General features: G+C 40.0%; 1 protein-coding gene across 2 annotated transcripts in view; it reads left to right on the top strand.

Annotated features, from left to right (window-relative positions):
- Window positions 1–11,826, top strand: part of LOC138029244 (uncharacterized) — a 35,139-nt gene extending 23,313 nt beyond the window's left edge. For both annotated transcript variants that reach the window (XM_068876955.1, XM_068876954.1), the window contains exons 22-37: window positions 614–710; window positions 1,384–1,479; window positions 1,725–1,835; window positions 2,618–2,717; window positions 3,261–3,381; window positions 3,612–3,675; window positions 4,476–4,565; window positions 4,899–5,018; window positions 5,255–5,293; window positions 6,265–6,378; window positions 6,866–6,927; window positions 7,026–7,106; window positions 8,063–8,140; window positions 8,297–8,490; window positions 9,420–9,506; window positions 10,677–11,826. In XM_068876955.1, the coding sequence (XP_068733056.1) occupies window positions 614–710; window positions 1,384–1,479; window positions 1,725–1,835; window positions 2,618–2,717; window positions 3,261–3,381; window positions 3,612–3,675; window positions 4,476–4,565; window positions 4,899–5,018; window positions 5,255–5,293; window positions 6,265–6,378; window positions 6,866–6,927; window positions 7,026–7,106; window positions 8,063–8,140; window positions 8,297–8,490; window positions 9,420–9,506; window positions 10,677–10,858 (1,636 nt within the window). In that variant the 3' untranslated portion in view covers window positions 10,859–11,826. The remainder of the gene's footprint in view (window positions 1–613; window positions 711–1,383; window positions 1,480–1,724; window positions 1,836–2,617; window positions 2,718–3,260; window positions 3,382–3,611; window positions 3,676–4,475; window positions 4,566–4,898; window positions 5,019–5,254; window positions 5,294–6,264; window positions 6,379–6,865; window positions 6,928–7,025; window positions 7,107–8,062; window positions 8,141–8,296; window positions 8,491–9,419; window positions 9,507–10,676) is intronic.
- The last annotated feature ends 1,217 nt before the right edge of the window (window positions 11,827–13,043 follow it).

Genomic DNA, 13,043 nt, shown 5'->3' with positions numbered 1-13,043 from the left:
CATTGTCATCAGTCTTGATGTATTAAATGTATGTGAAGTCTTCAGGTGTTGACCTTTGCATGCTAGCTAGTGGTATTGTCAGTGGAAACCCTCTTGGATTATACAATTTACAAATAAAAACTGAAATTTGGTAGTATCAGCTGAGTTGACGAGAACAAGTCGAACATCCAAGGGAGATTAAAAAGCTGACCTTTCACGTATTAGCCCTTCATAGCAAGTTTACACAGAACCAGTGGGTGTCATTGGAAACAAAGCTCATTTGCACATCCAGACAACTGTCTCAGGGAAAGTGGACATTTGCCCTTTGTTTTATTTTTCATTCAAAAGAGTAATATTATTTTAAAGCTTTGAAGAAAGAGAGACTGTCTCAAGCCTACTCTTGTCTGCCATTTTGGTTGCCGTTGAAGCTTTGTAGAGTCACATTGCGTCGTTCTCACAATAGTTTTTTCTTCTCCAGTGCTGTTGTTTTAGTTGAATGACTGTTTTTTAATGCTCGCAGGCTTCCTGCAGTTATGGTGATCAGAACGTTTTCAATAGTTCATCTACAATGACCTTTTCGATATAATTGTTGTCAACATAAAAAAGATTGGAATTGTCTTTCATTTATCTCCAGGTTTTTGTACCAGATATTTCCTGGGACAACACTGCAATGTCAGAGATTGTTATTTAAGGCGGCAAAGACTGGAGAGCTGGATACTGTACAAAAACTGGTGCGTGTTATACTGAAATAACCCCCCCCCCCCCCCCTTCTTCCCAATCCTGGGCAAACAACACAGAGTTATTCTTCAATTCAGCGTGTTTATCTAGGTTGTACATGTATGTCCCTAAACTAAAGAAGGAGGGATCAGTTTAAGCCGGTCTAACAACGCGGTGTCTTTTTGTGTTGAATCTTATAGTGATTTGACGAACAAACCCTGCCGCCCCCCCGCCCCCCCCTCTCACAGCCGTCTAAACCAATCAGATGCCTGATGTTTAAAAAATTCCGTATTAGCAATATTTTGTGTTTACAAACATTGACGTAACCTTTCTTTTGGTATTGAAATTTGCCATCCATTGCACAACTTTACAAAAATCATTGTTTCTACAGCCAGTTAGCTTCTGGTTGGCATATTAATAACAACGGGTGACGTCACGAGAAACTTCACTAAAGCACCTCAAATGTGTCAATCTGAGATGTTCAGTTTGTTTACAGGAAATTGGGCAAACGTATTGAATTTTGACGTCTAATTTGTCTTACTGTATGTAAATGGCGAAGCATGTCCGACGTTAAGTTTGTGTGAAGTTAAGTACCTCTCTTATTTTGTATAAGTCGTCTTGTTGACTCTCAGGGGAGTCCTCTTGTATAAAAAGAGCCACTAAATCCATTTGTTTTGTAATTAACAGGTTGCATTCTTCAATGCAGACAAGGATTTCATTAAGTCAAAAGAACACGGTTCAGGCAACTCTGCTCTTCACATGGCCTGTAGACATGGACATTTCGTAAGTACCAGATATTTCTCAGATTCAGATTCTCTTATTGAGATCTCTTTACGAGAGTGAACTTTTTAGTATCTTCTTTGTTGCCATGCGATCCATTCTGGCGTTAACACTAGTAATGAAAATGGGTCCACTCAAGGACAAAGAAAAGCAGATTTACTAAGAAATTTCATAATAAGAACTTTCATACTGAAGTGCGATTTAGCCGGACAAGCTTTGACGGGACATTTTTTCCTCTATTTTTTCAGGATATTGTTCTCTATCTTCTGGAGAATGGTGCCGATATTGATATGTTCAACAATCATAATAACACGCCATTTTTCCTGGCCACTGAGAGCTTGCACAAGGAGATCTGTCAGGTGAGGGAATATGTTCTGGCATGTCAAAAAAGGTCAAGAGTGCTAGATCGTCTCTTAAAACTCAATAATATATATGCAAATGGTCCACAATGTCAGGGGAAGCCCACGTCAATTTTCGGAAACTATCTGTTCGGAAGGCGATTCGGAACATTTGTTGTAACATTCCGTGCTTGCCTGCCTGTCCTAGGATTTTCGAACATCTAAAACATGGTATAATTGCCCATTTTTAACGGATTTTTACCCTAAAAAGGTTACCTAGAATTTTCGGGAGACTTTTTTGGCTGAAGGTAAGTTTTGATCCCTATAATTTTCGGATCACTAGACTTTCAGCTAGGGAATCCAAACAGATAAAAATGTGCCCATATCTACCGTTTAAATACTAAAATACAATGCTATGTTTAAGTGGTTTTGAACTATATTCTTTTTGGGTGCCCCTGCAATGCGTGAACTTGCTTGTGTTGCACGACGTTTCATTCTGACTGTTTATAACTTTGCTTTAAAAAAATTCACAGCTGCACCCAGGTACCCACGAAAAGTACGGTAATTGTGACTACAACGAGTAAGACAAAACATTGTAATAAGAGCATTAAGCCAAGGAAAGAGACTGGTGAGGGGAGAGGGAGTTGGGAGCTTATCAAGGAGTTTGGGACAAGAGGGTGGGGCTTGGGAACAGTGAATGGAGAGGTTTATTCCACCCCTGTTCTTCCTCTGCACCTCAGAAGTCTTGTAATTAGCCACAATAGTTCATTGTCAGTACTTTTTTTCATGTCTGATTATCATAGCTTCTGATTGAGTGGGGAGCAGAAGTCATGAAAAAGAACAAGAGTAGCAAAACAGCCTTTGATCTCATGCGTCATGGTGAACTAAAAAAATTCTTGGAAGGTATTGCAAGCTGAACTTTCTTATGTTACTTCTTCTTCTTCCATTACTTGGCTCCATCTATAAAGACGATTCTTCCAATTGGTCAGGGTTTCCATATAATAATAGTAATAATAATAATAATAATAATAATGACGATGATGATGATGATGATGATGCTGATGATGATAAATAAACAAATGACATTTCTTGGTTTCAAAAGTGATCAGCCAATCGGGCCTTGGAAGAGGCCAAAGATGGCAATTCAACCATGCTTTGCGGCAGGCTGTTCCAATCTTTAATAGTTTGTGGAAAGAATGAGAATTTGTGGTAGATTGTAGAGGACGAAGCAAATTTATATGCCAAATTATGAAGATAACGACTTGTGTGCACTTGGAATTCTGGAATGAGATACTTGTGCTAATCTATTTCAGCAAGACCATTATTAAACATGTACATTGTGGCCAATCTATTCCTCTTTCTCTTTAATTCCAAGGAATCCCTGCATATTTGAGAACAAAAATTAAAAAAAAAAAAACAAGTACTTCCCTGATTTTCGAATTCCAGGTAAATACAAAGAATGGCAGCAACTTGTTCCTGCACTAATATCAGGAGACACGAAGAAACTGACTGAAGTGGTGGATGCACACCACAGGAGGGAGAAAATGCTGGCCAGTTTGCGAAGCAGGTACGTATTATAGCAAGAGTTGAATATCCTTTGGGTGATGTAAATTGGTGATCCTTTTTTTAAAATGTAACAATTTACTTCGCCAGCTCTCATTCCTCAACAGTTTTGGATCGATTCGCCAACGATGCCCTCCCCTGTTAATCTTGGGTTTCAAAACAAGTATAAGTTTCGAGAGTTTTCTTCATTTCAAAGTTTTGTGAATTTTGTTATCTGTTTTCTTTCCTTGTAAGGTGTATCAGCGGTAGCACTCTTCTTCACACAGCAGCCTTTTTTGGCGCCATTCCAGTTATCAAGGTACTTGTGGTACATGTACCTAAATGTTTGAGAACGTGCTTCCTGTTTTCGATTGGGTTAAGTTCGCAACAAATTTGATTTCAGTTTAAGGAGCTCAAACCAGTTTTAACACTTTCAATAAATTGTACTATTTGGAACGATTGAATCTACCCACCTGTTTCACTTAACGGCAATGTTATGATACCACATGAAACACCAATAAGTGCTTAACAAGACGCATTCATTAATGTGACGTAATAGGTTACCATGGGAACAAAAGAATCATCCAAAAACGCCCTATATTTTGTGTTTAAGTGCTTATATCTCAAAAACGAACTCGGTAACCCCCTTTTCTCCTATAAATGTAGTTTCGTATGATACCGTAACATTGCGGTTACCTTGAAATTGTTGGAACCAGTTGGAAACACCATCAAAGGTCAGGACGCAGCTCTTACATCGGCTCTCGTGATTGGTTAGAAAACATTAAGCACAAAAAAATACATAACGAAAACAATGGAGCGTAATCCTAGACACATTGGAGCTGCAGTATCCAATTAAATTGGAGTTGGGAGCTGCGTGGAATTTGGGGTCCAATCCCGCTTTGGCCACTGAGTTCAATGGTCCCGAGGCCTCATGCGCCAGTTGGGTTCCTGTTGAGGTTTGATTGTTTCTTGCAGTTTATTAGAGTGGATGTCTGTGGACAAGCTTAATAGCAAAGTGCACTTCTACCATAAACAAAACACTCGCTTATTTCAAAGGCACAAAATGATCAAAACGCAGCTTTTTTTTTTTCCTCTCTTTGACGAGTTCCTTTTTTCCAGACTCTGCTCTCTGAAGGTGTAGATGTTAATGTCCTGGACTACAAAGGTGCCACGCCTCTGCACAGAGCCAAAGATGCAGACACCGTTGAGGTAATGCATTCCTTATCGTAACCCTCGGTTCATTCATTGAGAGACCTTCGTTTTTTGACCTTTGCTTATTTAAGCTTTCGGGAATGTTGTGTAAACTATTTCGGGGATGTTCGAGGTTAGCGGGCCCTCCGTGATTATCGACACTAATCATATCACGATAGAAACATAGTTCTATGCCACTCCGTCTTAACGTCGGGTCTTGAAATGTATTTTTTAAGCTGCTTTCATTTTAAGTCGGAGTAGAATAAACCAATCTTTGATTGTCAACCTGGCTGCATTGTGAACTGTAATCTTTCAGATAACGATACGTCTGGTCTTTTTGCCTTTTTTTAGCTGCTGTTAGAAGCAGGATCAAACATCGATAGTGTGGACCATGATGGCAACACTCCATTGCACGTGAAGTGTTACGGCGAGAGTGGAGAAGCAACAGACTTAGAGTGTATTGAAAAGATGGTAAGATTAGCTACAGCTCAACCTCTCTTATCACTGCCTGGTCAACAGTCTCACCATCCGGAGTCTGCAACAAACTAGCCTAAGTGTAGCCGTACCCTCACCCCGTTGTTCCTTCGGGGGGAGGGTACGGCTACACGTAGGCTAGGAACAAACCAACGTGTATATAGTGGTTTTTGCAGATCCATCAGTCGTTTAATCTCTTTCATATTAAGAACATTTATTTGCTGTTTTTATAGTTAATGAAAGAAGCTCCGCTGAGCATCAGAAATAACCAAGTAAGTGGAAGCAAAGGTGGCAGTGCACATACACTCGTTACTTTTGGTTAAGCTTTTCTTTGCCGCACATTTTTCCAGTTTGACCATATATTCTCCACGGGCCAGTACCTCTGTTTACTGGAACGTTCTCCATAAGATCCATAGTCATAATATATTTGGTTCCACAGAGCATAACTTTAAGCAACTAAAGTTAATTAATGATGTGAAGGTCTTGTGGGATCCAGGGATGGCGCAGTGGGGAGAGCACTCACCTCCCACCAATGTGGCCCGGGTTCAATTCCCAGACTTGGCGTCATATATGGGTTGAGTTTGTTGGTTCTCTACTCTGCACCGAGAGGTTTTCTCCGGGTACTTTGGTTTCCCCTCTCCTCAAAAACCAACATTTGACTTGATTTGTGTTAATTGTTAATTTCAACTTGATTTACAGTGTCCCCAATTAGTGCTTCAGCGCTAGAACAACTAGACACTTAAATAAAGTTTCTTTCTTTCCTTGTATTTTCACGTTCACTAAGCCTCTAAGCGAGAATGATCATTGCAGTTGTTGAGTAGCCTGAACAGTGGGCAGGCAAAGGAAGGCTGAAAAATATTTCGTAAAACAAATACCAAAGTAATTACTTCGACCAATCACAGCAGGTGCAAACAGCGCAATGAACCAATCCAAATTGGTGGCAATTCCGTGTAACTTGCTCAAAGCGCGGGAAAAATCGCGCGTGTGAGTTGCGATTGGTTTTGGTTTTGCTTTTCATTGGTTGATAAACTCATTCGAGATTTTTAAACCAATCGCTAAGCGTAGCAATTGCAATCGCGTAATTACTTACGATTGTCATTTGAAAACCGCTCTATTAAACAGTAAGACTTTCACCAAACAGTCGGGTTCGACTCGCCCGCCTTCCATTTACTTTAAATTTAGTCTCCACGCTTGGTTAGTGCGCGTTTTGTTTTGTAATAATTTGTGATGTTCTCTTGATCAGGATTTAATGCCTATTCACTGTTGTGCGATGCAAGGTCGAATAGACGCTATTCAAGCTCTACTCTTCTTTGATACTGGAGAAAGCATCAAGCAAAATTTGGAAATGGAAAATGAGGTACATAACGACATTATGTCGTCCTAGGATAAACGATCTTGCTTGGCAGCCGCTAAAATTCGCGAGGCACTAGCCTGTCAGCAAACTCTCTCGTTGATCGTGGCAGCGCGAGTCATGTGTGCAGCAAAAAAGCGATAAGACTGGTAAAAGGAAACACTTCCCGCCCATCGCAATCGTCTTGTGGCCTCTCTGCGTTCTTAAGCTCTCACAACTGCCTTTGCCTCGAAACACTTTTTGAGACTACACTTTACATAAAGAATCTGTTAAGTTTTCGACTTTGAAAGAGTTTGTTCGTTTGTTTCGACCAGGTCACGTTACATTTGGCCTGATCAGCCTCGTCCAAATCCTTGGAAGGTTTTATTTCCCCTCGTCCCTGTTTGGATGGGTTTGTAAACTCAAATCTAAATTGCCTCTCCAACTGTTCTCACTGAATCATGTACTGAGACGAAACATGAATTGCTTTTGTCATTTTTTTAAAATCCAATAGAAATCACCGCCCAGTTTGCTTCATCTGTCTGTGGCCAATGACTTCCTTGATTGTGCCAGGTGGTAAGTAGTAACACACTTTGCGACAGTGATCAACACAATGAAGTGTCTGTCTTGCTACTAAATTCCGTTTCTTTTTCTGGTTTTTGTTCCTTCGTTAGGTTGTCGGAAAATAAATTTGAATTTAAAGAAAACGAAACGGATCTTCTGGTCCATAAGATACTACTTGAAGAGGTCCCATGGTGAGCATATCTAAAGAAATTACTACTTTTTTTTATCATTAATTGTGCGGAATCTCACCTTTACTTTTTTTGTAATTATGCGGAATCTCACCTTTAAAGCTAACTGCCAAACTGTCTTCCGTCAATAAAATCGAATATGAGAGTATTGAGTTTCTTACCGTGAGAACCAAAGATGCTGTTTGGTCGAACCTTTTAGAGAAACTTTCAAAAAAGAGTTCACCCACCTTACTGAATGACAAGTATCTTACCGCCAATTTTTTCATCGATTTGTCGGCGTTTATTGCTTCATAACTTTCAGTCCATTTCAAGGATCTTCAAGAAATGTCTAACTAATGATATTATTCGACGACCCAGGCTAACGGGCCATCTTTGGGACAGTGTCTGCTCAACTCTCTTTATCCTGTTGGAAGTTTGAATGATGGAAGCTAAAACTCAGTTTGGCGGTTGGCACTTGAAGAGGAGCTACCGCAGTATTGTGAAACACTCCAAACAGTAATATATAGTTATGACCTTACTGACTGCAAGCAACATCGTCTTTTCGTTGATCGTTTACAGTATTTTTGGCTTTTGGTTTCGTTTAAGGATTTATAAGAATCATGCCGTCACCTTCAACTGATAAGGAAGGAAGGAAAAACTTGTGACTACAACCCGTGCCTCGCACGGGACTACAACCCGTGAATTTGCAAACAATGATTATGCAAAATTTTGGGCGGGTAAAAGAGGTGTATCATGGGATTTAAGAAAGTAGAGAATTAACGGTAGTAATTCTCCCAACCTCGTTCCCAGGGTCTCTCTTCTCTGGTTTTCCGACTAAGGAGGCAGAGAAGAGAGAGCCTGGGAACGAGATTGGTAACGCTGCTTGTCTCTCAGTGAGAGTCAAAACTGACGATAAATTGCACGTTAGGAGTGTAGTGATAATCCCAATGATTTTACTCTTTCACTAAATTCTTTTACAGTGCCAATCGTGTGGAGACAATACGATTTCTGTTGCAAAGTGGCGCGTCCGTCAATCCAACGTATCCTGGAGGAAACACGTAAGGACTGTTGAATGAAAGAAAGAAGAAAATTAAGATTGTAAAACCTACAGAAATCAAATGCTTCAGCGGTCTCAGTTGCTTCAATAAATATCATTAGATTTATACCAGAGCCAATTACATAGATATGTACAAGATTATGTTTTTTTTTTTCAGCGCCCTTCATATCACGTCCGGTTTGACGAATGCTGCTGATGTTCTGGAGTTGTTTCTGTGTTTTGATGCTGATGCGGATGCACTGAATGATGATCTGTGTACGCCTCTCTTTTATGCGACACAATCCAACAACTTGTATGCAGCCAGCCTTCTGTTAAGTCACGGCGCCAATGTAAAGACAAGGAACCTGCAAGGTACAACGAAGAAATCTCCTAGCACTTACTTCCTTAGAAACTGAAATTGTGTTATCTTTTTTAAACGATAACAAATTTTATTTAAATAAACACAATGAGTTAAGAAAGCGAGTACACACCTGCGCTAAAATACAAATCCAGGTTGGTCAGACTCGATTAATTAGCATTTGATCAGTCTAAATGGTTTACACAACTAAGAAAAGAGAAAAAGCAAAGGACAGGAAGAAAAAAAAAACTAATGGAAATGGGCCCACACAAGGACAGAGAAAAACTCTGACCAGCAGCGTGACTTGGCAGTGGCCGAGCAGGTCACGTGCAGCGTGACTCGGCAGTGGCTTGTAATACAGTTGAAGTGCGGAGCCTCATGCTAGTGGGAGAAAGGAGGCTCGAGGTGGTATGACCTATATATAGGTTCCTCGACATATATACGCCATAATACGCCATATCCGCGCACCGGTGGCTCAGTTGGTTGAGCATCGGGCTGTCATGCGGGAGGTCGTGAGTTCGACTCCGGCCGGACCAACTCTCAGGGTCTTAAAATAATTGAGGAGAAAGTGCTGCCTTTGTAATTACATCTGCAAATGGTTGGACTTTCAAGTCTTCTCGGATAAGGACTGTAAACCGGAGATCCCGTCTCATAACCGTTGTTGGAAATTAAATAGTATGGGACGTTAAAGAACCCACTCACTATTCGATAAGAGTAGGGGACGCCGGTGTTGTGGTCTGACCTTATCTGGACGGGGGCATCTTTCACTTCCCAAATTAAAATTGTAAACTGTGTAATAAGCAGTCTGGCTAAAGTTCCCCGAAACACATTGTAAATTAGTCCTGAAAAGCCCCGAGGGGAGAGACTAATAGCTTCACTCACTCACTCACTCACCCATGCATACTGAGCTGCCTGTATTCAGTGACTTTCCATTGACTTGCAGGGTTGACGGCCTTCGATTTTATCTCTGACTTTGAAGAATGGATTGATTGCGGTTATTTTAGTGAAGAAATGAAAGCTAGACTTAAAGGTAACCTATCACGTTACGTTATTAAAAAGGAAACTTTTATAATTATAATAATAATCGATAGATTTATATACATGTGTAGCACCATATCCAATGGCTGCTCTATGGCGCTTTACAATTTTGCAATTCAAAACCTAACTAACCAAATAAAAATAAGTAAAAAGTGACTAGTTCAAGTAGAAAATAATAATTAAGAAGTTATAGCGTATGTCTCCCTAAAAAGATAAGTCTTTAAGTTTCTTTTAAAAATACTGACCGAGCTATTAAGGCCTAATTTCAATAGGAAGGGCCTTCCAAAGCCTTGGGACAACAACAGAAAAAGCCCTGTCGCCACAGGTTTTTAGATTAGACCGAGGAACCACGAGCAACAGTTTATTTGACAAATAAGGCACTATTATTTAAATATAAGCTACTTATGTAAATATGAGCCAAATGATTTAAAGCCTTAAATACCATTAATAATATCTTAAAAGTTATGCGCTACTTAAGCGATGGCCAGCAGAGCTCCTTAAGTATAGGTGTTATTTGTGTAAACTTAGAGTTCTTCGTTATCAAGCAAGCTGCACAGTTTTGTACACAATGCAACCTTTGAATTAAGTACTTAGGTAAACCATGCAGAATGGCATTTCCATTATCAAGTCAACACGTAACAAATGCATGTACCAATGAAACGGTAGAAGAACTACTTGATGCTTCCGTGATTTTAGTCTTGAGGGCATGGTTTTGCTCCAAACACTTAAGTGTTTGCTTTATTTCTGAATGGTTCAACAATTAAGTAGTGGAGTGGTAGCTATTGCTGTTGGTAATTCTGCTTCCGTAAGTTCTTTTAAAGAATTTAGCTGTACTGTTCAAACGCAGTTTTCCCTTCAGTATTCATACTAGTTTAAAACTTTTTTTTCTCACATTGTCTCTTATATTCAGTAGAACTCGAATTTGTAGGAGGCATGACCAGAATTGAACTAGTCAAATTAAAAAAACACCTGATACATTTTCTAGGCTCTTACGAGAAATGCCGGAGTTTGACTTTGCGGCAGTTAGGACGCAGCTCTTTATAACCTCTAATTTCATTGGATCCCTTTAGGACGCAGCTCTATTGTGTTTTACGTCACGGTCCATTGTCTCTATTGTCGTGTATTGTGAAGGATTTTCCACTTGTATAAACTATTCTTTCAGCCTATAGTCTGAAACATGCGAGAGATCTGGTACGAGCCATAAGCAAGAAAGTCAAGAACCAACCACCACTTCCCACGTCACAGATTCCACCTTTGAGAAGATCCCGGCCTGCTTTGCCGGGAATCGGTGCTGGTCACGCTCCTTTGTTTCTCCCGCCAATTCCTAAAGGGGCGACAAGATAAAGAGATCCTCTGAGTCCTACCACCAAGAAGTGCAGTCTGATTTTTATTGCCAAGTCGTGGTCCTTGTACTACAGAATCCTTTGTTCTGAATTCTATATGTTAGATATGACATTAGTACTCAGGGGTACGAGGATGTCATGCAGGTGTTCGACCTGACATCATCGATCACATGTTGGTAACAAATCTCTTAATCTTTGGCACACTTATTAGTAATTCCAGGAACGAATCCAACAATCTTCCACATGTTGTTAATTAAAGAAAGCAGTGGATTGTGATGGCCACAGTTTATTAGGTCGATCTCTTAATTGGAAACTGGAAAAATCGCTGAAATGCCTTTTTTCTTTCACATTTGTACTTTAATTAACCAACACCCCCCTTTTTTAACATTTTCCGACAGAACAAGAGCGGAGGAGCTCACTTACCAAAAAAGACGTCTTCTACATTTATACAATAGTGAACAATCAATTACCGTAAATAGCATATTGAACCTCTTCCCGCAAACCGCCATTTTTCTTTACAACCGAAACAACAAATTGTTTTATGAGGGCATCTTTTGTTGATCGAAGTCACGATCAGCGATCCCCCAACCCTTTACATCTCTATCCATGGCCTTCATTGTTTTGTTTATTTAGCAGCTAAATGCTAGAACATTGCCACACTACGACTGATTTCGTTTTCTGCAAGCGGATGGTTAATTTCATGTTGTAACAATATTGTACAAATCAGTATGCTTTTTTAAATGATAGTATTTTCTTCTATTTTTGTGAATTTAGGTAGACCTAAAGAGACTCTGTAAATTGCCAGCCGAGTCATGCATCAAACCTGTTTCATTCGTTTCGGTTAAGTAACGTCTTAATTTGTATAAAATATATTATGCATTAAGGTATACAATGTTATTGTATTTTTGAGCAGATATTTCTAAATATAGACCGGTAGTGGGGTCGTACATAGAGTATAGACCTGAATGACATTTCGTCTTTGCCTGATATTCCTTTAGAATTTTAAGTGTGAAAAAGCTGAATATGATGTCGGAGTTCTCTGTTCAAGGAAAGGATTTTCACGAGTCTTTACTCCAGGGCCTTATTTTTCAATTTCCAAACCTGTCTATATCCCACGATCTTACATTATAAAGACAATCCCGACCGACCCCTCCCTAACTCCACTGTTGCGTGACAACTTGGATGCTACAAAGAACATGAACGGCGAGGGAATAGAGTTCTGATAACCCCAAGGTGATCTTAATAACAACTGGAAAAGCACCCTTCTAGTCCTCAAGCTCTCCAGGCAGCCACCGTTTTCGTTTGTAAAATTACAACGGGGTCTGAAATGTTTGCCATCCCAAAATGGGATTTAGAGAACGCTTCCGCATTAACTTTAATTCGATGATGACTGAGTGTGCTTTGATTCTGGGAATAGAGAAGTTTTGGTTTCACTTGCGAAAATCTTCAGCAACAGCTGCTTCAGGTAAGGTGATCATTTTTAGTTCATTTACATCGTGATTGGCGTAAAATTGGCACAATTATTTATGTTTTAAACATCTATTTAAAGTCAGACTTGACAATACTGGACTGTCATGCAACAACTTTCTTGTGCGAGACCTAAGGCGTTGCGCATGTAGGGTAGGCTATTTGCGCTGGCGATGACACCAAACTACGGCATTCTTGTCACCAGAGCCTCAGATCTTATGTCTGCGCATGACCCGAGGCTCTGGGAAATTCTATGTATCTGAACATGCGCCGTAGGGTTCTTATAGCCAAAAATTGGCTATTCTAACCTCACCGCGCAATCTCGTCCCCAGAGTCCGCTTTTCTTTTGGTCACCACCAAGAAACACGGACTTTTTCATCACCCACTTCCAAGGCAGGAAGTCCACAAATCACGGACTTCCGGCTCGTCTACGCACTCTCAGAAATTTGAAACAACAGTGGTTGTAAACGGTTACAAAAATGGACCTTCAGTACGACTTCGCATAAATTGGAAGTGACCAGAGCCCGTGTTATAGACCTAATCGGCTAACTCAATGTTGTACCCAATTCAAATCTCCCGGGATTAAGATTCTTTGTGTGTTGTATTTGCATGATAATGTAGCATTCATATGTAAATGATATGGAAATACCTGGAACAAAACGTTTTATTCCCAAAGGGTTTGAATTGGGTACAACATTGAGTTAGCCGATTAGGTCTAT

This window comes from Montipora capricornis, chromosome 13, assembly GCF_036669925.1.
Source record: "Montipora capricornis isolate CH-2021 chromosome 13, ASM3666992v2, whole genome shotgun sequence".
In the NCBI taxonomy this organism is placed as follows: Eukaryota; Metazoa; Cnidaria; class Anthozoa; order Scleractinia; family Acroporidae; genus Montipora; species Montipora capricornis.
The sequence above is the reverse complement of the archived record's forward strand: the minus strand, read 5'-3'. Positions and strand labels throughout refer to the sequence as shown.